The sequence below is a fragment of the Artibeus jamaicensis genome, unplaced genomic scaffold (genome assembly GCF_021234435.1).
Source record: "Artibeus jamaicensis isolate MK-2021 breed Jamaican fruit bat unplaced genomic scaffold, CSHL_Jam_final scaffold_537, whole genome shotgun sequence".
Lineage (NCBI taxonomy): Eukaryota > Metazoa > Chordata > Mammalia > Chiroptera > Phyllostomidae > Artibeus > Artibeus jamaicensis.
This window is the reverse complement of record NW_026522047.1, coordinates 25,180,277-25,204,704: the sequence shown is the minus strand read 5'-3', so window position 1 is coordinate 25,204,704 and position 24,428 is coordinate 25,180,277. Positions and strand designations below refer to the sequence as shown.

The 24,428-nt window shown below is 39.2% G+C and overlaps 1 protein-coding gene across 1 annotated transcript in view; it reads right to left on the bottom strand.

The window, feature by feature from the left end:
* Positions 1-13,926, bottom strand: part of NAF1 (nuclear assembly factor 1 ribonucleoprotein) — a 37,702-nt gene extending 23,776 nt beyond the window's left edge. Inside the window, exons 1-2 of the mRNA XM_037142844.2 lie at positions 13,409-13,926; positions 9,044-9,218 (exon numbers count right to left, since the gene is read on the bottom strand). Of these exons, the coding sequence (XP_036998739.2) occupies positions 9,044-9,218; positions 13,409-13,743 (510 nt within the window). The 5' untranslated portion in view covers positions 13,744-13,926. The remainder of the gene's footprint in view (positions 1-9,043; positions 9,219-13,408) is intronic.
* Between the last annotated feature and the right edge of the window lie 10,502 nt (positions 13,927-24,428).

Here is a 24,428-nt window from a genome sequence, read left to right as displayed (position 1 = left end):
ACCCATTCCAGTGCAGGGAATGGCACCTCTTACAACTGACTGATGGTATTTCTAATGCAGAAATTTAGTGAGAAACTCTGCTCCGTTGCCCATCAAAATTAAAGCAAGATCTGGAGGCAACTCTTTCACTGCTTTTAGACTATGATAAAGCCTACGGATTAAATCAAGTCCAGAGTGTGGTGGCAGAAGATAGGGTAGGGAAATTTCCGAAAAAGGAAGTGCTATTACATCTTTTATAAAACCTCTGCACTGGGCAGGGATGCAGACCACAAGCCATGAACACTTAGGGCTCGAAATCAATGTTATTCTCAAATACTAAACAATCGTTATTCAACCACAAAATGAAAGGATCCTTGTTCTGTATTTTCCATTAGGAGGAATAAAATCCCATGCAATATAATTATGTTTTGGTATAATTCTAAACTGATGCTGTTTTGGTTTTTAAAAACTTTAAAGCATAAAGCTAATACAAATTTCTGTTTTTAATAAAAGGACCACCTAAAGCAGTACAGAAGGATGCAAAGTAAAAAGCAGAAATCCCTCTACCCTAGTCCTTTTAACCTCCCAACTCCTCTCCAACAGACTGCTGTTGTTTAAGTCTGTCAAATATATTTAATATGCAGACATAAACTTCACATTACTAACTTAAAAATGTCTGACTTAAATAAAATATAAAGACATTGTGATATAAACTATCTTCTCTCTCACATCTTGCACATCCTTCTACACCAAAACATAAATAAATATCTAATTTTATTTAAATAGTCTTATGGTATTCCACTATGTAGCAGTATCTGGCTTTAATTTGAATTTTTTTCATTAATCAGGAAGATGGAACATCCGTGTGTGTTTCCTGGCTATTTCTACATATCTATGGATTGTTTGTATATTTCACACATTTGTCTTTATCTCTTTATTAATTTGTAAACGAACTCTAGGTTTTGAAGAACGTTTGTTCTTTATCAAATATGTGGCAAATACCCACCCCTTACTCCTAGCATATTTTTAGCATTTGCTGTTTAATGAACTTTGATATTTTAATTTTTATGAAATCAAATGTATCAATCTCTTCTTTTTCTTGGCTTTTGAGACTTGCGTCAGTCACATTTAGACAGACCTATCCTTGATCAAATTAATTTCTAAAATTCACTGATGTTTTCATCACATTTCTAATTTCATTTTTAATAGTTGCTTATTTATTTGGTCCATTTGAGGTCTTATTCTTATATAAAAGCAAGGTAGAGACTGGATTTATTGTATCCAAATGACTAGCCAGGTATTCCCACATGCTGAAAAATAACTCGTTTCCCCTACTGATTTGAGAAACAAATTTTAGCATATACTAAATGTACTTATACATTTTTGATGAAATCACCATGTGGTTCTACTGATCACTGTCAGTGTCAGTACCAAACTATTTTAACAACAGTGCCTTTCATAATATGTTTTAATATTTGGAAACAGGACCTAGTACCCCTATCCACTCTACATCTGTAGTTAACCCCTTGGAATTTTTCTAGCTATTTGCACACATTTATTTCACTAGATAAACTTTACCACCAGTTTGTTATTTTAGTATTGTTAGTATTGATTAAAATCATATTTAATTACAGTTGTCTTCTTACAGGTCCTACAGAGTCCTTAAGTTATTCAAAGCCATTTTGTACACTATTTGCTATTATAAATTACTAAATATTTAATATTTTTACTGCTATTATAAATGGATTCTTTATAGAGTACTATTTAAAAGCCAGAGAGTATATTGAAATTTGTGTCTAGTGATTTTCTTGTGTATTTATTATATTACCGTATTTCAAAAATATAACTACTCTTCCTTCTTTTCGGGATTAGTACATCATATTTTTCACTTTTCAATATTGGTTGGTACTTCCAGAATGTCAAATATCAAGCAACGTGAAGTCTGACTCTTTATTAGGAATGTTTCAAATGTTAGCATAAGGCATTTTGACTGGCATTTCTTTCTAATAAGATGAAGAAAGTATCCATCTACTCCTATCTTATCAACTGTTTTTTAAAACTAGAAATGACTGTGAACTTTATCAAATGCTTTTTTATCACCTTTTGAGATCAGCATAATTTACTCTAAGTTGAGCAGGTCAGTCTAAGGACTGAGGACGTCCCTGCTCTCAGGATGCTAAGGACCATACAGCACGAGGAAGACAAGGCGAGATGCACAAAGCCAGGGTATCTGTAGTGGGCAGAGACTGACACCGGCCAGAAACAATCTAACAGGCCCCCTTGACTCCTGTTGCTACCCTAGTTTATCCTATGTATGAACAGAAATGAAAGTTCTGCCTACAAACGGGGAAGACCACTAATCTCATGAAGGACCAAACTTAGGGGAAGAAACAGCCACAGACACTGCTGTCTGCGACCACCGCCGTGCTCCCATTCCAGTTCAGCGACCCCAGTGCCTTGCTAACACAGTAATGTAATACCATTCCCTGAGCATTTCCTGAAAAAAGCCAATGAAGGCATTAAGTTGCCTCCTAACACTTACGGACCTGCCTATAAAAGTGCTGTGCATAAAATTTCTATTCCAAGTATCTGCACAACACAAAGCCATGTAAAGAAGTAAATACTGTACATAAAGCATGTAAGACATAACTGGGATCAATAAGTGAAAATAAGCCTGTACAATCCCAGGCTGAGAGCCCGCTAGAGTTTGCCCTTCAAAGTCCAGTTAAATCAAGCAGTGTAGGCCTATTTGCTTTGAAAATGGCAGGCATTTTGGGACTGACCAAGGGAGAAAAGATACGTTTCTCTTAAATGAGCATGCTAGAAAAGAAGGACAGAAGGGGGGGAAATATCGCAAACTCCAAGAAGAATTCACCCAAGTGATGTGCTTTCCATAAAGATTTTTGGCAGATTCAAAAAGGGAGAACTTTAGAAGGTTCAAAGGGAAAGTTCCTTGGATTTGTCATATCAGAATGGGCAATAAGAGATCCTGTATTGATGTTTGGATGCCAAACGTCACCCCCTCTTCCCTAATTGCTAAATCTGAAGTATATACCACTAATAGACCAGTCACTCTATCAGAATGTGCTGCTGCTTTTCTTTCCTGTAAACACATTACTGTCTCACATCCTATTTGTTTATTCCTTAAAGTCTGTTTTCCTAACTAGACAATATATGCAACAAGAACTTGAACCTGGCCAGTCTTTGACTGGCACATAAAAGGTCCTTAATATATATTTACTAAATAAATTGACTTATCTCATCAGTACATGCTAAACAAAAATCTCAAAAGAGGTGAGCATCTTTCAGTCAGAGCAAAAAACTATATATTGAAAATATAATTTTTAGAATTCAAAGGAGAATTCTCAAGGAATAAAAAGAACTTCAACCAACTGTCTCAAAAATAAAGTAAGAAAGGCAGGCTTCGAAGTAAGCTTCACTGCTCAGGGCTGATAAATCAATACTCAGGTTTGCAGCAGCAAACATTATTGTAGTTATTAGATTAACCCCTGGCTCCCTGATAACACAGCAGCTGCCCCAGGTAAGATACAAAAATCTCCTCAGTCTCATGGGACTCATAATCTCTTTTAAGGGAACAAAAAATCAATCACTTTGATTTTCTGTAAGTGGGGAAAGGTGTACGTGTGACAGAAAAGAGAAGGAGAAACACAAAGACATATATACACTACAAAAAGGAAAAAACTATGGCAAGAACATTACTACGTTGACAATACACAGAGAATTTAAAGAATCAGAAATAAAATAGACACTGATGAACCAAAAAATTAAAAGTAGAGGTAATGAGGGAAACCTGGGATAGAAAGAGCTTCTTCATCATATAATAAGCAAAAATCGAACACAATGAAGATAACAGAAGAAGACTATTTGCCACAGGCTAGGAAGTTTCAAATATGAAACCGGATTATCCCACCACCCTCCTGGAAAGATGGATGAGTGAGTGGGAAAGACTCATCTTATTCTGTTTATCCAATGAGACACTGTATTTGTTTATTGAAATTTAAAAAATTTAAAATGCAGCCCTCCATCACACTAGCCATATTTCAAGTGCTCAACAGCTGAAACCCAAAGGTTTAGGATCATGTGAAGACAGACGGGACACAGAACCACCTCCACCCCTGCAGGAAGCCCTCCTGGACAGCACCGCTTTGGGCTCTCTGCACAAAACCTAACTGGGTCTGAACAGCACCAATCTATCTTTGATCATTAATACGGACATAATTTTAAGACCACATTATAACAGCATACACCGTATGACTCTGAAGTTTTTTTTAATCCTCACCAAAGGATATGTTTATTGATTTTAGAGAAAAGGAGAAAGGGAGGGAGGGAGGGGTAAGGGAAGGAGAGAGAAACATCCATGTGAATGGGAAACACCCATCAGTTACTTCTTGTGAAACCCAACAACCAGGAATCAAACCCACAATGTGAGTATGTGCCCCGACCGGGAACTGAACCTGCTGCAACCCTGTGGTTTTTGTAATTACCTTACTGTATATGACACTAAACTCTAATTCGGACTAGCCCATGACATATTTTCACCTAAAAAATAAAAGTCACCACTTCTTTGTAGTATCTTTCTATTTTCCTTTTAAAAATAAATACCGTGTTCTCATCCTGTTTTTCTCTAAAATTACTGTCATAGGAAAACAGCTCATAAGAATATCTTCAAAAGTTGAGTCAAATACAAAAGTAAAATACAACTACAATCCATCTCAATAAGAAACCTTTAATGATGAATTCTATACTTATCTTTTATGTAAATAGAGACCATGTTTCATCAAATCTAAGATCAATTTTATACACCGTAAAGATAAAAGCATACAAATAATTGCAAAAATGTCATCAATGGGTCCCAACTTTTCAGAAATGTCAAAAGATAAAAAAAGTGTACATTTTATAACTGACATTAGTTGTAGGCATGACAATGAACAAATAATGAAGCAACCGCTCCTGAGCCCCTACTAGGTAACAGACACTGGGAATTCACGGGAAGCAGCAGACCTGGTCCTTTTATCGGCAAAGGTCGTATTCCCTCTACCTGTCACCTACCCAGCATCAATATATCCTATCCATTTTTCAATCTAAGTTCAAGCCATGAGCCTCCCTTGACCACTGCCATGCAAGTCAACACCCCTGAACTCGACCCTGTGGCTTCTTTTGTCTCGTGCTGTTCACCTGACCTGCAATCATTCTCTCTCTGGTGTTATTTTGCTTTCAGCATAAGCATGCATGTTCACTCTCTAGCTAACTTCCTCACTGACAAACATTTGTCTTTACCCTCTAAAGCAGTAAGAACTCATTCACACTGCCATGACCCGTGTGGCTCAGCTGACTAGGTGTTGTCCCACAAAGCAAACAGGTCAACGGTTTGATTCCTGGTCAGGACACAGCCTCGGTTGTGGGTTTCGTCCCAGGTGGGGTTGGAGAGCATAGGAAAGGCAATGGACTGATGTTTCCCTTTCCTTTCTCTCTCTCTGAAAATAAGTAAGATCTTAAAAAAGAAAAAACCAGTAAAATCTACTGGGGAATGGGGGAATCTAATAAATAACTGATTTCTATATAACAGTCATGTATGTGTATATATACGCAGCACCTATAGATACCCTACTGAATAAAAGTTTTTATTTGAAGTTTAAAGGATCATTGACACTTAATATAAGCTTTATTAAAATAATTTTGTACAATGAAACACAAAATATTAATATCTTTAGAGTATATATTTGTAAAGAGCTCCAAATATTAATAATTCCATATAGTCATAAAAAGCTGAAGTCAAAAGAAGCCTGAATTTAGGACAAAACTTATAAGCCAAATTAGGCCTTGAAAACAACATATTCAGTCAGTAAATATTAAGTGTAGACGAAGGTGCAATTTAACCGACAGTGGGAGATCAAAAGGTATAGAATAATCCACTGTAACTTCTGGCCACCATCTCCTGGCCAGACAGTTTCCTCTCCTCATGTCAGGACGTTTCAGGACATGTGCCTGCATCGCCAGAATCAGAAACAGACCAGTGTATTCAAGCCAGTGATAACGTACACTTGTTCTCAAACGTAACATAGGCAGTCTCCAAATCATGAAGGCAAATTTACCAAGAATTGCCTACAATCATTAAATTTTTTCCTTGGTCATGCTATATTTTATGAATAAATAATAAATACAAGGGGTGGAAATGGGAGGGAGGTAGGGACCACTGGGGCGATGGGCTGGGATGGGAGTAACAGACAGAAAACTATACTTGAACAATAATTAAATAAATGGGGAAAAAGAATAATAAATATATTATTATCCTTATTGCAATATTATAATCAAAAGTTTAAAATGTTATATAACATCTTTCAGGTTTTCAGAAGAAAAAAAACAATAGCCACTAATTTATAAAATTCATTTCTGATTATGGCTTTGAAATGCTACAATCCCGTAAATGTGTTTATGATTCTAAATTTTTAATTGTATGTGATTCATCTGAATGAGGAGTTCAAGGCATAAACTGCTGAGAATATTTTTCAAGAAGACTCTACTTTTCCAATTCATTGAAACACAAAATAAACCCTTTGTGGTTGAATGTAGTTCCAAGGCCATAATGTATGTACTACTTTACCTTTAGTGTGTAGTTTATATATAAACCTCCCCAGCATTAAAGGAGCGTCTATGTTTAAAAGAATAACTCCACTTGGTTTTATTTAATGTCACACATTACGTAATTATGGCATTATAAAAAGAGTCAATTAACGTTCCTCCTTTCCGTTGCCTCTATAGCTGACTGATCTGTTTTTTCCTCTTTCCCTGACCCCTGCTTTTCATTCAAGTTATAACCAAATCTTGTCAAGGGCCTGTTACAACTATCTAAGTTTTAATTCTAAATGAACAGTCTCGATTTTACTTCACCCATATACTTCCATATACTTATACTTACAGATCTGCAAGAATTAGTAGTTAAATCACCAGGATCTTACATGCCAACAACAGCAAAGATTTAATAAGCTAGATCCAACGAGGTAACATTCCTGCTTGAAAACCAGACTAAATGGTGGTAAAAATTAAGCTCAGCATGCCTCCGTGACAACAGACCCCTGCCTAGAATGAGACACTTTATACAAAGAGGTCATAAAACTGAGTAAAATTGGGCGTGTCTGTGTTCTAGAGAGCTCTAAAATCCAGCAGAAATGCTAACTGCTTGGCCCATTGTAGTTTATGTAGTTTGTGTAGTTATATCCATGTTATATTTTAACATGGATAGAACATTTCATTAATTTTCTTCAGAAAATATATTTGGTTACCACTAATTCTAGCTGGTGTTTCCTATACCCGGAGACTTGAATGAAACGGCACACACCACACCAGCTAGAGCTGTAACAAAAAGAGGGAACACTTTCTAAGTAGTAAGAGTATCCCAAAAGTGTTCCAAGAAATATAAATATAATTCGCCAGTGCATAAGGAAGCTGAAAGTGGAAGATACTATATGGAGACGCAAGGACACAGAAATCCATGTGTAATCTAGAATGAAAAAGATGAATCTATAGATAAGCAGAGAGTCAGTAAAGAAAAGATAAAATGACACTCAGAGACCTATGAGAATGTTCAAGAGGCATACGAAAGACACGTCATCCTCCACAGCTGCCTTCATTCTTAATGGCTTTCCTACACAAGTTTAGAGCAAATCTCCCTTTTCTTTAAGTAATTTGAGTCTCTGTTGTTCACAACCACAAGAGTACGACCCAAGTCACATGTGGTAACTTCTTACTTTTCCCCCATATAGAGATAAGAACTACTACGTCCTCCTGAAAGGGATGTAAGCGCCCCCTCCTGTGACAGAGAACCCACTCCTTGCAGTCTGCATGGGGTGGATACCACCCTTCCAACGCCACCCTCCTCCAAACACGCGCACACTCCCACTTCCTTTCTGTCCACTGCTCTTAGGCGCTCCCGCCCACACACTCGCCCACATGCTTTCTTTCTCTCAAGCATCACTTTCCTACATACTCTCCCACGCAAACAGGAGTGACTATGTGACTCATGCCTAAGCAATCCGAATGAATACCCATTCCACTAGCCTCAATAATTTGTTCAGGGCTGTGTACCAGGTCCCAGCTAAAACAGTGAAAGTCCTTCCTATGACTTTCACACAGGAGAATCAGTGGCCAAACTGCCAGCCCCCAAAGCGAAACGCCTACTGAGCAACAGAGAAACACGAGCCCTAAAGATACTCTGGCTCGGTTCGCTGGGTGCCATCCCACAAAGCGAGAGGTCGCTGGTTCAGGCAGAGTTAGGGCACACGCCTAGGTTGTGGGTTCAGTCCCACACGGGTGGACATGATTCATGTTTTTACATCAGTGTTGTTCTCCCTCTCTTCTTCCCTTCCTCTCTCTCTAAAAAATATGTTTTATTTTTTGGTAAAAAAAGAGAAAATACGGGTTCTCTATCCAGAAAAGTAATAAATAGACCAAGATTTTGCAGTAAATTTCAAAGGAGTCCCAAGGTAAGAATTACAGATCTAGTAAAAAAAAGATGATATTCATACATATACAAAAATGTTGTGGTCATTTATTTGTTGATTTTTATACTCTAAGAGAAACAGTGCTAAAATTCCATGAGAAATCCTAATAAGCTCAACCCATTTAATTTCACTTTCTGTTTCTTAGTGCAATCAATTTTAAAAAAGGAGTTTAATTGAAATTGAGCAAACTGTTCTGTCTTAAGGACAAAAAAAAAAAGTGAGGTTGTAAATCTACCTAAGAAACACCTTCTAGGGAAGATGGAAAAAAAAACCCAGAATATAGCAAACTTAAATTGACGTCCCAGAAGAACAATTACCCAATGTTAGAGTTAGAAGCAACCTTAGAAATTACCCAGATCTATCCTCAGAACAATCCTTACTTTTACTTAATTAAGGAAGGTAAAGGCATGGTAAAAGTATGCCCAATATAACTGAGAAGTCTTCAAATTTATGAATCAAACACAGGACAACTGAAATCGGTATTAGTACCACAATATATTTTAGAACATCCAAATCAGGGTTAATAACAAATCTAAGGTACTTACATTAAGAAGTAATTCATCTTTTGTTTTAATAACAGGAAAATTCTTATTTTCCTTGTCAACTTGTGAATTGTCATCTCCATCGGACAGCACTGGAGGAAGTGATATTTGAGAGGAAGAGGAGGATGAGGAAGATGATGAGGAAGAGGAAGAGCTTGAACTGTCTGAATCTGTTTCACTGTAGGAAAGAAGTCAAAAACTTAGTAAAGCAGTAATATGATGGTGTAACATGTATTTATTTATTCAACTAGGAAGGATCCACTTTACCACGTATTTACTCTTGCCGATTTAATTCAAAAGCCAGCATTCTGAAGTTGACTATGGTATCTGGAAAGCAGTCCTTAATCGACTGATAACATTTTTGAAACCTGTTATAACTGCAGCCCACTTATTATAACAGTCTCACACATCGTGTATCTCTCTTAATGTAATTAAGCATGTGACAAATCACTGATGGAAAAGAGCTCTGGGCAATTCCTGTCCTTTAGTGGTCACCAATGACCAGATCACTTACTTGCCAATAGTTTCTTCTCAGTCTTCATGCAACTTGGACACTCAAAAGTTACCACGTTTACCATTCTATTCTCTGAAAACTCCCTCGGCCCTTGACTTCAACAGCTATTCCAATAATAATACCAGTAACTCTTCTCTGAGTTTGAATGCTGTTTGCTGGCTACCCACTTCAGTCCCTTTCAGATGCTGCTTCTAAAAGTCCGACCCTTATTCTCTCTCTGTACTCTTCCCACGGATAACCTCATGCACTCCAATGCTTTTCCTCATCATCCATGTGTAGATAATTCCTACATTTTCCACCATGATATCTCTAAGCTCCACCCCTAATCTCTGGTTGCACATTCATTGACTACCTTGGTATGAATGACCTACACATACCTCACACTAGCAAGTTAAAAGGAAAAAAGGGCATTCTGCTTACTGAATCTAGTTTATTCCTCACTTAAGTCTTTAACCCAGTCACTACAGACAGAATCCTTGGGATCATTTTGAGCTACTGCATTCTCAATGACAAATTCTATCTTCGTATTAATAAACATCACTCCTGCAACATTATTCACAGTGGCCAAGACATGGAAACCAAAGTGTCCTTCAGTAGATAACTGGATGAACATGCGGTACACATTCTCAATGGAATAACACTCGGACATGAAAAAAATAATACCATTTGCGACAACACAGATGGACTTTGAGAACATCATGTAAGTAAAACAAGTCAGACAGAAAAAGTTCAGAATAATATAATTTCACTCATATGTGGGATCTAAAACTGAAAGCAAGAAATGAACAAACAAGAAAAACAAACTAACAAAAACTCACTGACACAGACAACAGTATGCTGGTACCAGAGGAAAGGTGGGCGTGCGGTGGTAAAGGGAAAGGGGTTAAACATATGGTCACAGAAGATGATCTGACTTTGGGTGCTGGGCACACAATGCCATATACCAATCACATATCACTGAAATGTATTGAAGCCTACATAATCATTAACCAATGTCACCCCGATAAGTTTAATAGAAATAATCATTCATGACTAGACATTAGATATGAGGGAATTATTAATTTTGTGCCACGTGATAATAGTATGATATGTAAGAGAACGTCCCCTTAGAGAATGAGTGCTGAAATATTTAGGGGTGAAACATCACATGTGAATGACTTTAAAATGGCTAAATAACATAAACATGTGAACCTAGTAGTTCTGAAATGTCAATATAGTTGTTAAATCAAAGTGATGGCTTTATGGGTTTGGACTATTCTTCCTAATTTCTATTCAGAAAATATTAAAACACAGAGAAAAACCTTAAATTTTCCCCCCATAAATCCACACTGTGGACAAGGTAAAGGCCATGCTCCTTAATCATGACATCTCAGGGCCCCTTAAAATGAGGTTCCTGGTAAACTTCCCAATCCCATCTCTTACCACCACTCACACACACTCTTACTCTAGCAAAGAAGCATGTACAACCTTCCCTTTCTGCTATTACTTTTGACTGGAATGTGTTCAATGTAGAGAAATTCTATTTCTCTTTATAGTCTCAACTCAGATCTTACCTCCTTAGAAGCTACCCCCTACTCACCCAAAGTAGAATTCCTTACTTTCCTATCTCTCCCAGCACTTTTTTTCAAACTCCCTACTAGAGCCTGTTCCAAAGTATACCATAATTCACTGAAAAACATGTCTTCTAGATGAATCATGAAGGGCTTGAAACCAAGAGATTAACTCTGACCAGTATTGTCTTTCCTCTTGTTGGGGGGGGGGGGATGGGTGAAGGCCAATTTCACCACTTGGACTAAGGAACCCATCCCATTCACAAGTGAACTCCTTCCTACTATTACTGTGTTAGGAACCTCTCCCCCTAGCCCAGATCATTCCCAGATCAGCATTCGCAACATTCTGTAGTACCTGTTTAATATCCTCAGCTATGGCCTCATTCCTCTCCATCCCCCTTAACATTTCTTAAGAGTTGTTAACAACTCTTAAATGTAACATTCACTTAAAAAAACTTAAAGACATTAACACTCAAGTCAAAGTCTGAAACTTGTTTGAATTCTAATTCAAACAAACCAACTATTAAAAGACATCCTTGAGACAACCACAAAAATCTACATACAAACCAAGCATTAGATAGTAAGGAATTAATCAACTTTAGTAAGATTAATAATGACATGGTTATATAAAAAGTATTTTATCAAGTACAGCATAGTAAAAAATTTACAGGTAAGGTGCAAGGTGCCCAAGATTTGCTTTAAAACTATCAGGTTAAAAAGATAGAAATGAGGAATAATATGGGAAATATAGAATCTAAAGAACTCGAGACACATGGTCATACTAGGGGGGTATGGTGGGGAGGGGTGGGGGGGGGGAATGAAGGGGGGGAATAGAAACTTAATGGCATATCAATTAAATTAAAAAAAGAAAAAAAAAAGAAATGTTAACTAAAACAAGATTAGCAAAACACTGGAAACTGCTAAGTTCAGTGATGAGTAGATGTGCATTCATTGTATCACTCTCTACTTTTTCCAAGTTTGAAAATATCCATAATAAAAAGTGAGTTTTATTTGAAATATGATGGTGCTCAAATGTACACCTCCAGCTCAATACTGTCCTCCAAACTCTAAACTCATTATACTACTACTGCTTGCCTAACATCTCCAATTTGCTGTCAGAATAATCTCTTATTAGGTGTCGAAATTAAACATTCCCATAGGTGTCCAACCCCCACTCTTAGTGAACAGCACTACAACCCACTCTGTTGATGGCTCTTTGTCTAGCCCACTGTCACCTCTATTAACAAGCCCGATCAGTGTGACTTCAAAATATTTAATCCAGACCCAAACATGGTCACATCGTGAATTTATGCAACATCTTTCAAGTATTTCCATTCTTGCTTCTCTGCTTATATGCTTGAACCAGTTCAATTCTTCCTCTGCAGAGCAAAGCTTATAAGAATGATAACCTAAGCATGCCATTTGTGTTTAAAATCATCCAAAAGCTTCTCTAGCACTTAGAATGAAAACTTTGTAACATGACACAGTGTCCAACAGGGTTGGCTCTACTACGTTCTCAGTGGCTCCTTGTTCCTTCATGGTAACTCTCACCGACTCCATTTATTTACTAGTATGTTTACTCACCTTTTTCATCCCTCTCACTGGAAAGCAGGGCAAGGATCATGTCTAAATCTGCGCAGTATCCCACACAATGCACTCAAATGCTACCTGTAAACTAACAATGTTCAGTGTGGGCAAGGAATATCCTAAATACTTAAGTCCTCTCCTACCACAGAAGATTCATATTTAAAATGCGGGAGGTGGGGGACTCCTACAAAACCGAATCAGAGCATACAGTAATACTAAATAGCAATGTCCTGCTAATTTCACGAACACGTGCTACCCACGAGCATTATAAAAATTAACAAAGCCAATTTGGAAACACGTAAAATCCTTTAACTAACGAATCCTCACTTGATCTGATTCAAAAACCAGAACACAGGCTAAATTTTATGTAAGAAAGTAAGTCAGATCTGACACAAAACTCAAAAGTTGTAACCACGAAGAGACACGCCGAACTAAGTATTATGAAAATAATCTAATATCTTCAGGTTTCCTATATTTTAACTGGAAATGCTGCGATCTATACATAGGACCTTTTAGACTACGAAATTTAGGGAGGAGATTTAGAGTCCGCAGCGTACAGAGAGAAATGGGCGGTCCGAGCTACGAATCAACACGTGCGCAGCGAGTTTCAGAGACCTCTCCCCGCCTCCCGGGCCCTAGCGGGCACCGCCTCGGCCCCCAAACCCCGGCTCCTCCCGCAAGTTACTTAAAGAGTTTCGGGACCCGCAGGCACCCGACCTGTCCGAGTCCGAATCCGAGTCCGAGGTCCCCAAGGATTCTGGTATCCGCACAAGCTCTGCAGCGCCGGGGCCGGTGACGCAGGTCCCTCCAGGTGGCGGGTTCCCGCCAACGGCAATGCTCAGCGCGAGTTCTGGCGGCTGGTCCCTGGCTAGCTGAGCTTCCGCGTCCTGCCCAGTGTCTGGAGGCACCTCATCCGATTGTGGTGGCTGCGGTGTCTCTGGGACCGGTACGGAACTCGGTGATGGCACTGCCTGCCCTGGGCCAATCCCAAAGCCGGCGCCACCGAATTTCAGAGTCTCCAACTGAGCAGTGGCGGCCTCCACTACTTCCATCGCAGCACACCTGAGACGGGGTCAGGCTCAGGTTCTCGGCCTCGAATAGGCTGCAGGCTCGATCTGGAACTAAAACAACCTTAGCAGGGGATAGAACATGGCCTGGGCCCCAATTCCAGCGTTTCTCCCGTAACTACACGCGGGGTTACCTAGAGACACGCCCCCGCCGTTTACCCACCGGCACTTCCGGGAGAGCGTAAGATGTGACGCAACGGCGCTCACTGGGGGCGGGGCGGACGCGGGACCTTTGCAGATAGGTCCTTAGGCAGCCCTAAACTCCGCCTTTTCACTGCAACTTTGGAATTGTGTACAGCTCTAACCGCAAAATCAGATGGCTAGACTCCCAGTCCTGTCACTGGATCTGGTGCAATTCTATTAGAAGCGAAGATGTGATTGTGCGAGGCTCTGTATTTCAGTAACTAGAGCCAGGAAGCCTTGAACAGACACTTTTAGTAAACTTCACTAAAATTACGTTAAATCAATTGATAGATAGCAAGCACATTGACCATTTATCTAAAAAAAAAAATTACCACGACTATTCCGATTGTTTTTTCTCTAAAGCAGCCTCAAATTCCAGAGAGCAGTAATGGTGGACAGCATGTGCCACCCAGTGATGTCTGTCTTGTAGTTAGTAGTTGACACTGTTTCAGGAAGTGGGTGGGAGGAGACTAAAATGTACTAACTTGGAAAACCATTACACTGAAAGATCATAAGGAAAACAAGCAAAAAGTTCTTAGGGATTGAGGTGGGGATCAGAATTTTATGGTTTCCTATTGGAACTTAAATTTAATGCATCAATCCTTCCAGTAATAGTCATTGTTAAGCAAGCATATGTGTCAAGGAATGTGCTAATGATTTTATCAATTACAGTCCTCTAGAGGAGGATTGGTTTCAGGAGCCCCCAACTCCTCTCCCCCCATACCAAATTCAGGAATGCTCAAGACCTTTATATGAAATAGCATAGTATTTACATATAACCTACACACATCTCCCTGTATGCTAAAAATAATCTATGAAGTACTTCTAATACCTCATGCAATGTAAATACTATGTAAATTATTTATATACTGTATCATTTAGGTAATAATGATAAAAAATTTGTACATGTTCAATACAGACACAACCTTCATAGGCCTAGCTACATAGTACATGTCAGCAGCAGTATAACATTTAAAAAAATTTTTTTTCCCGAGGTCAGGGTCCATTGAATCCATGGATACAGGACCCACAGATGCAGAGGGCTGGCTGTTTTCAATGAGAATTTATTATGTGCTCTCCACAGTAGTAAACCTTCACAGAAATTCAGGGCAAAAGTGGTTTTTTTTAAGGAGCTTACAATCTAATTGAAGTAAAAAGGTCAACACACAGGAGAAAGCAGAATACTTGAAATGTGGAACAGAAGATGTAAGTTCAGTAGTAACAGGAAGTTAAGTAAGAGTGGTGGGCCATATCTCCGAAATCCTGTAAAGAGAAGCAGGAATTTAAACTTGAGATACTACTCACTAGATTGTGAGCCCCCTTACGTTTGTGCCTCCAGATTTATAAACTTCATCAAATCCATTCTCACTTTTATGTCTCTGATCTTAAAAACAAAGTCCCCTTCTAATCTAGAAGCGATATAGGTGTGCTATGCATTTCAAACCTTCAAGACCTACCGGCTCAGGGACCATTCTCATCTATTCTATCTCAGCATTTTCAGTTAAAATCAGCCTTTTTCTTCCTCTTTCTTCTATTTCCTTCTTTTCCTCCTTGAATATGGTTTCTTTTTAACCCTTCTCTGCATTTTATTTCTTCATTGGAAAACCATTTGAAAAAGTAGTCTGCACTTGGTTTTCTCCAGTTCCTCATCTTCCATTCCTTAACCCATTGCAGTAAACCAAATGACAAAACCACTACACCGAAACTTCTCTCTGAAAGCCATTAACAACTTTAATTGAATTGCCAAATCCAGTCAATATTCTTTAGCTGGCATTCCCCTTGGCTGGCCTCTAGGAATATCACACTGTTTATCACTCCCTCCACTTTTGGCATTTGGGGTAGCATTCTTATATTTCTCCCCTCTCTGCTTTATTTATTTGTTTGTTTATTAATTTATTTATTTTTAGTTTTATTTGTGACTCTCCATTCACTCTTAATCTTTGGTATATTGATCAGTTTCACCTCTCCCTAGTCCATTCTTACACTCTAGCCAGAATATGATTTTTGAAATGCAAATGTGATCATACAATTTTTCTGGTTTGAAACCTTCTAATAACTCATCTTTGCCTTAAGATACCACCAGACTATGAAGTGTGGCATGGAAACCTAGTGTTATAAGTCACCCACCCAAGTGGTGATGAGAATAAACATGGTGTTGCCAGAGACAATTTTAACCAAAGCATGGTGACAGGAAAGTATTTTGCGATTTCTACATTCAACACACTGATCTCAAAGATGTCAAAATTTATATAATGTAATCTAGAACTTGAGTGCCCTTAAAAATTGAAACCATAAACTCTGTCTTAGACTGCTGTGAGGACTCCGCCTTCATTATTGCTGACCCTTACAAACAATCAATCGTTTGTGGCATTAGATCATTCTCTGCTCCACACTTTGAACCCTGTTTTCATGGCAGGTATTTTAAAGAATCCTCCGATCACATCAAGTATGGCTAAGAATGCCAGTTGGTATAGGTCTTTCAGAAACTCTTCAAAATGCTCTCAGGATAAATATTCATTTCCCTTACCCACTGCTACTAGAAAAACTACCAGGTGGACCACATGAATCAGGTCACTGAAGAAAGTCCCCAGGGAAACAAAATCTCTAGGAAGGATTACAGCGCTATCTCTTTTCCTGAGGACAGAATTTACATACACCAACTGTGGTAGACTGGATGTTTGTGTGGCCCCGCAATTTATATGTTGAAACCTGGTTTCCAAAGTGATAGTAATAGGAGTGGGGGGACTATGGGACTTGACTAGGTCATGAGGGTAAAGCCCTCATAAAAGGGATTAGTGCTTTCGTAAAAGAGATCTGAGAGAGCTCCCTAGCTTCTCTGTCAGTGATATTAAATGGAAAAGTCAGCAGTGTGCAAACAGGCAGGGTGCTCTCATCAGAAGCCGCCCACGCTGGCACCCTGAACTTAGACTTCAATCCTTCAGAACTGTGAGAAATAAATTTCTGTTGTTCATAAATCACCCAGTCTATGGTACTTTGTTAAAGCCTCCTGACTGACAAAGACACCAATATCTCATGACACACTTATTAAAAGTACATTAAATTCAAACTTTTGAATGAAGCACCAGAATACATGAGGTGCTAGACTTCCTTGGATGTAGAATTCAAAGGACATAACCAATACTCCTTTATAAAAATCTTACATCAGAAAAATTAAAAAAAATAAGAAGAGGGATATTTTTAAAGAAAAAGTCATGGATTATTGTGATTCCCACTGCCTCCCTCAACCTCCCTTAACTGTTCTCCCTGCCATCTCCCATCAACACAGGAAAGACGGAAGAACCTAGAATGATAACAAGCTACAAAAAGAGAAGAGATAGTAGGAAACAATGAAAAGGAAATGAAGACCATGTCTTACTGCCCACTGTCAGTGACCAGCTCAAAGAAGGTTGCAGCTAAAGGTAAGTGAGATTTTATGTTAAAATCAAATTTAGAGTTTTGATTATTATCTAGGACATATTATGTTTCTGAGTGGCGACTGTATTTGCCCCTTTAAAGATCATAGGACTTACTCTTAATGAAGAGTGACCAGCCAAGTCAAAGGGATTCAGTTTCTACACAGGCAGGAGAAAGATTACTCCCACTGGGCAGATTTAGTGGGACTGTGGAAGGCAGAAGTAAAGCTGTATTTGAATCAGATGTCATAAATCCATTGTACATAATCATAATCCCCAAACTTTCCCAGCCATCTGCCTACCCAAATCTGGAAGCGGTCGCCATGGCAGGATGCCCTTTTATAGTCAAGGCCAGGGACACTTCAACATTTTACAGGAAAGCTTGCCTTGCTGAGAGCAGAGGGTGGTTCAAGCAGACATGAACTACTACAAAGTGGAACACGAGGTGGACCCATAATAGGGATTCACTGTTAATCAATTTCATCACTTTCTTGCCTAAAATCCCCCACTTTGTATATTCATCTTCACTCTTTATTATGCCTAGCTTTTGGACATTGCCTCATCTCTTCTGTCCCAAACTAACATTGACACTCAGCTTCAGGGCCTGGCTAGATGACACTCAAGGACATCCCACCTCTTCATACACACTCCAGACCAGGAATATTTGTAATATCTTGGATAATGATGAATGGAGCAAGGGAAAAGGAGTGAGTGACTATATCTTTCCTGGCAGCCAGATTCCACAGCGGGCTACCAGTTAAAAGGGGCCTCTGAGATGTACTGAACTGCTAGATATAAGCTAAAATCTATGACAATCTTGAACTCTCTTCTTCTAATAACCACTTTGTGGGTTTTTTTTCCTTTTAAAAGATTGTATTTATTTGTTTTTAGAGGGAGGGGAAGAGAGGAAGTGAAACATCGATGTGCTACAGATACATTGATCAGTTGCCTCTTACATGCCCCCAACTGGGGACCTGGCCCACAACCCAGGTATGTGCCCCGACTGGGAATCAAACTGGCAACCTTGCAATCCCCAGGCCAGCACTCAATCCCCTGAGGCACACTAGCCAGGGCTCTTTTTATTTTTTTCATTTCCATCTCAGCAGAGTTTGCATTCATTATGATATACCTATTACACTTTTGACCCTGTGAAATGCTCTCTCTTCATCCCACCAACACATCTCAGAACCACCTTGGCTTGTCCTGCTTCAGAATGTCTACTTAACCTCAAATAACCTCTCACCTAGGGCCCTGTGGCTGTGAGCGGTGCTGCAACCTATCTGGCTGACCAGCGGGTCAGGCAGGGAAGGCAGCACGGAGAGGTAAGAGAGGATGGCAACAAGAACTGCAAGGCAATGTTCTATGTCAGTTCTATGTCAGAATGAAGATGCAATTTTTTTTAAAGTGATTATTTTTGGAACTGCTGCTGTAATCCAGGGTGGATGTACGGGTAACGCACTCAACAGATTTCTTACATTTATTTTTATTTTCAGTTCTGTCTGAAGCCAGGGATTACATTCCCCTTTTCTCTAAATTTTAGTTTACAGGGCAATTTTGAGCACTTCTATTTGTTGCCTATAATGCAGTCTTGAAGTTACTAAAATTGATTTTATTCTTCCAAGAAATATATTTTCTTTTTAATAAAGCAACGTGAAAGTCAAACAGAGGTCAAGCAATAGTTGAATGGCTTCATGAACCAGCAAATCTGGATGCAACAGCGGTCATCATTTCCAATTTGGAAAAAAAGCAGTAAAAACAGATGTCTTGTGGTGTATTTGCTGGGTCAGAGAAAATTATTTTCACACTGCCTTGTTGAGGTTTGCTAATAATTGGGGGAAAGTTCTTATAGGAAATACTTTATTTTCCCCTAGATTCCAAATTCAAATATGGCAGAGTCATTCTTGCTCAGTTCTCTGAATTAAACAATGATGGCAATTCGTGGATTATTAACTGCATACTTTATGGGAGAGGTGATGCTAAATCATAGGGTGAGGAAAACATGCTTTGGACCAATTGGCTCTGGAGTCTGTCTATCAAAGGCACTGTACTCAGATGCACTGACGAAAGTAGACGAGATCATTTCAGTGTGTTTCAGGGATCAGGTGACAGGTTTCAGCACTTCTGAATATGCTGAAAAGTCAATTAATTACCTGATACTACCTCTCCCATTCTCCTTCTTTCATGACAAGTGCCAATTTAAGGATTGTTTGTTGTAAGCAGCATGATCCAACAATGCAGTCAGCTTCTTCAGGATGCAGCGAATTTAAAACCAAAATGGAATGCTTCAAACACAGGGTAAAACAATTTTGAATTAAATCTTAAAATTGGCCTTGAATAGGGACTACATCATGACTTCTAAGATAATCATCTCCAAACTTTTTTTTTTTTTTTTGGTATGTGGACCTGTTTTGCATTCTTTCATGAGATGGTCAGACAGATGGGCTTTTAGAAGCCACCGAGGAGTCACTCAGGAAACACCAAAGTGCATGATGCTCACAGGTCCTAGAAAGAGGAGGCCCAGCATGCCACGCGGCACCACAGAGGAAACCACCAGGGAGGCGCACAGGCAGGAGACTGGAGCTGGGGGAGGTTTAGGCCTCTGCCGTAACTGGAGTTTCCATGGCGTTGGCAAAGCAGCACTGAGTCAACAGTCTAGATTGCCTAATTGGAATAATTTTATGCAGGTTTGGGGCTGTAGGGGCGGTCCCTAGTGTCCCAGAACCTGATTCTACAATGATTAACGCAGACTAATATTGTCTCCAGGGTGTATAAGCCAGAGAGAGAGAGAGAGTCTGGTTTGGGATTGGTTGTGGGCAAGTCAGGGACTGCGCTGCCGAGCTGTCTCTAAGAATTGACAAGCCCTGGAGGTGCTACTTTAAAAGAAATGCAAACTTTTAAATTCATGGTACAAAAAGTTTTGCTCTGGTGAAATACATATTCATTTTAATAATAATTTAGTGAGACCAAGGCTGTTAAATATGCTTTATTACTTGAAAATACTGTGTTAGCACTATGCGATATAACAAATTAAAGATGAGTTTCTCAATGAAAGTTTTTTTTGCCTTTTAATATGAAAACTTCTAATAGTTAGGAAAGTAAGGCGACTACTAGAACACACCCCTCTGCATTTACTATTTAAGTCATTGTAAATTCATAGTAATGTTGGCTTGTCCATACCTCACACTCCCCCTGACCACCGCCCTGGATTATTTTTGAAACAAATTCCTGGTTTCATATGATTTATTTATAAGTATTTCAATATGTAGTTCTTAAAAATGTATTGTTAAGCTACAACGTTATTAACACAGGAAAAAAATCAACAAAAATTTCTTTAATATATTCAAATATCCAGGCACTGTTCACATTTCTCTATGAGTTTTTTACAGCCAATGAAGCTTATATTAAAAATTGATTTTAATAACTGTGAAGCAGAAAAGAAAGTATTACAAAAGCACAATAAAACACTATACATCGAACATTTAGAGTTAAGTTAAACTGTGGTTGATAGTGAATGTGAAAATGTATTTCAAAGAGTCTGTCTCCAGGACAGTTTTGAACATTTTTGCCCAACCTTTTAAGATCTGCCTGATTGGGCTGCCATTGTTCTCATCTTGTAATACACTTGACAAAAGAACTGTTTAAAAAAAAGAGAGAGAGAGGTGATTGACATGTAACATCGTGTAAATTTAAAGTGTACTACAGGTTAATCTGATACATTAATATATTGCAATATAATTACCACCACAGCCTTAGCTAACATATCCATTATGGCATATAATTATCAGGTATTGTTTTTTTTTTGTGGTGAGGACATTTAAGATCTATTTTCTGAGCAACTTTGAAGTATACAAAAAGAGATCTTAATAGGCAACTGAAGGTTCAGCTCCACTGTCTTCTTGTTTCCTTGTGTGCTTTCCTGGTATCACTATTAAGTACTGGTTTTTTGGAATAATTTTTAAAGCCATTGATACATATTATGAGAACTATTTTAGTTAAAGCCATGTATCATATATCATAATACAATATAAATTTACTTACGTCACACTTAACATTCCATATGTTAGCATATACTTCAAGTAGTGGGACAAGTGAGGACTCTCCTATCACGCCCTCCGTGCTGTGGAATGGTCATTCTTCCCACCAAATAGTTTTCTCAGTACAGGAAACTCTGGACTAATCTGAAAGTAAACTGAGGGCACCCAAGTCAAGCTATACATTTAATATTAGTAAGCTTATTCCAAACATTTTTAATTAAAATAACAAATATCAATGCAACCTCTAAACTTTGTTCCTACTAGCAGATTATCACCTGTACCCTCTGGGTGAACACGCACGTTGGTGTTTTCTGAGCTCTACAGGTCTGTGAATTGCTCTCTGTCAGTACTTTTGGAAAGTTCTTAGTCATGTCATGAACTCATTTAAGCTTATGAAATTTAAAGTTTTAAATAGAGGCATTTTGTAGCAGGTAGAATATTAATTCTCTGAAGTAGAATCATTCCTCCTGTCCCTCCCTCTAAGACACAAGTTGCTTACGTGAACCTGAAGGAGCCATTTGCTGGAGCAGGCAAAGCCTTTCTGAGACTCCAGAGAGGACCGAGGCACGCCCGTGACCAAGGTACTTCCTCGAACGTGTCAGCCGAACTCCTTTCAAAAGAGCTCTGTCCTCACTCTGTCTACAAAGTGTGTCCCTTTGTTCTTCAAATGTCCTGCCAATTTTTTTGTTCAAAGGTAGTGTTTTCAGTGAAATTTCCTGTAGCAGATTGTATTTTTTCCAAGATGGCATAGCAGCATTTCCAGTCCCAAATGTTTTTCCAGAACGTTGCTGCCCTGCAATGAAGAGGTGGAAATGATTTCCCATCCTTTTGAAACTGGGCGTGCCTTTTTAAATTATCTCAATAAGTGAGAAGAAGCAAAATCGGCACTGCATGACTTTTAGGCTGGGCTACAAAGGGTTTCTGCTTGGACCTCTCTCTCTCAGGACTTGGGACCCAGCTTCTCTTTTCTGAGGGAGCCCAAGCCTTGAGAAGAGGCCTTACCTCATTTAAGTGTTTCAGCACCAATTGCCAGATGTGTGAGTGAATGAGTCTTCAGATGACTCCAGCCCTTAGCCTTTAAGTCCTCCAGCTGAGACCTTAGACACTGTAGAAGAGACAATCTATCCCTGCCATGCCTCATCCAAACACTGGACTTATAAATCCTTGAGACCACAAATTGTTGTTTTATACCACTAAGTTTTGATGCAGTTTTTATGCAGCGAGAGATAATTGGCAGAACTGCCAGTAAAGCATGGGGGGGGAGGGCAGGGACATATTGATTGTGGACCCCTTTCTGTGCAAACCACTGATTAAAAAGAAATGTGTTTAAAAAGTCATGGGTCCATGTGAAGTATAGTGCTTTATCGATAATAAATATGTTTATTTTCTAATCAGTGAACATGAGGATCCTTAGTCCAAAGTCTGACCTATTTCAGAGTTACATCAGATCAGTACTAGTCTGGTGGTCCAATCTCTCCTGGCCCCAGGAAAGAAATACTACACCAGCCAGCAGAAATGATCCGCTTATCAGCCCATCCTCCTGGAGCTGGTGCCTGGCCCTGCAAGCCCTGGCTGACCTCAGAGGGAAGCACCTCGTTGACCTCATGCATAGGATAAGAAGTCAGAGAATGCCTCCAACAGGTGAAAATGGGAACTGCACTCAGGTCCTTCTTCATCACACCTGGATCCAGGAAATCCCAAGCACTTGAGCAGGACTTCAAAAATTTTAAGGAGATTTAAAATATCAGGACTAAGAGGCCTGAGGACTGAGGCAGAAGCTTTGCTTGTCACTATTTAAATGCATACTGATAACAAGAACACCCTCCTTAACCTTTTATTCAAAGTGTCTCCCTGCACTCCTAGTACTCCTTAGCCTTTTCCTGCTCTGTTTTTCCATATACCACTTACAACCATTGATATACAAGACATTCATCTTTTTAAAACAGTTCATGTCTGTTTTCGCCCTCTAAAATGTAAGCTCTTAGAAAGTGGTGATTTTGTTTGCTCACACTTGTATTCTTACTTCCTAGAATCATGCCTGGAGCATGATAGGTATTCAACGATAGTGATAAGTGTTATGAGAAATGAGAAGTGGTAAGGGCACAGAAAAAGACTGGGAGAGAGGGCCACTGTAGACAGGGCAGTGAAGGAAGGTCTCTCTGGTGATACGGCATTTGAGCGGAAGCCGGAGGGAACGGAAGCTGAGATCCAAAGATATAAAGGGAAGAGCATTCTGGGCAGAGGCAGTAGAACTGCAAACCTCCTGAGGTGGGAATGGGCTTAGTGTGTCTGTGGAAAAAAAAGAAGGGAGTGTGATTAGAGCAACAGAGGACAGTGAAAGGAAATAAGTAGTGAGGTCATCACGACCCAGAAAATAAAGAGCTTTGTAAGCCTACCTAAGAAATGTGTACTTTTCTCTGACGTGATTGAAAACCATTGAAGGGTTGTGAGCAGGAAGTAGCATGATTGATGGAAAGTGAGTAAGCAAGCAGTGAGAACACGGGTGCAGCTAGAAATGAGAGGACTTCTTAGGGAGAATAGAGCGGGAGCACTTACACAAGGACAGTCATTGAGTCTATGACTGATTGGAAGCTCAAATCATTCAACAAGGGTTTATCGGTAAGTGCTTACTTACAGTATGCTAAGTATGTAAAGATATAGAAGTTATAGTAAAACACAGTCAGAAAACTCACATTCAGGAGAAGAAAAAGCAAATAATAATAATAAGACCTTGTGCTGCTGTTACTGTCATTACACAATTATAATTTCATTGTCTTTTTTTCCCACTGGACTAGGAGGAGCTGTAGGTAAAGGGTCTTGCCCAGTCTTTCTCTTGTCTTTCTCTTTTGTTATCTCCGTCTCTGAGCATGATTGCCACAGAATGGACACTATGTGTGTACTCTGTGAATGAATGGTTAAACATGAAAGCAGGGATGAAGTTAGGTCTGGGCAGTGTGAGAACACAAGGGGAAGAACATACAAAAGGTTTGCTGGGGATGGTGCTACCTGAGCAAATGAAAAGCAGGGTTGGCATTCCAGC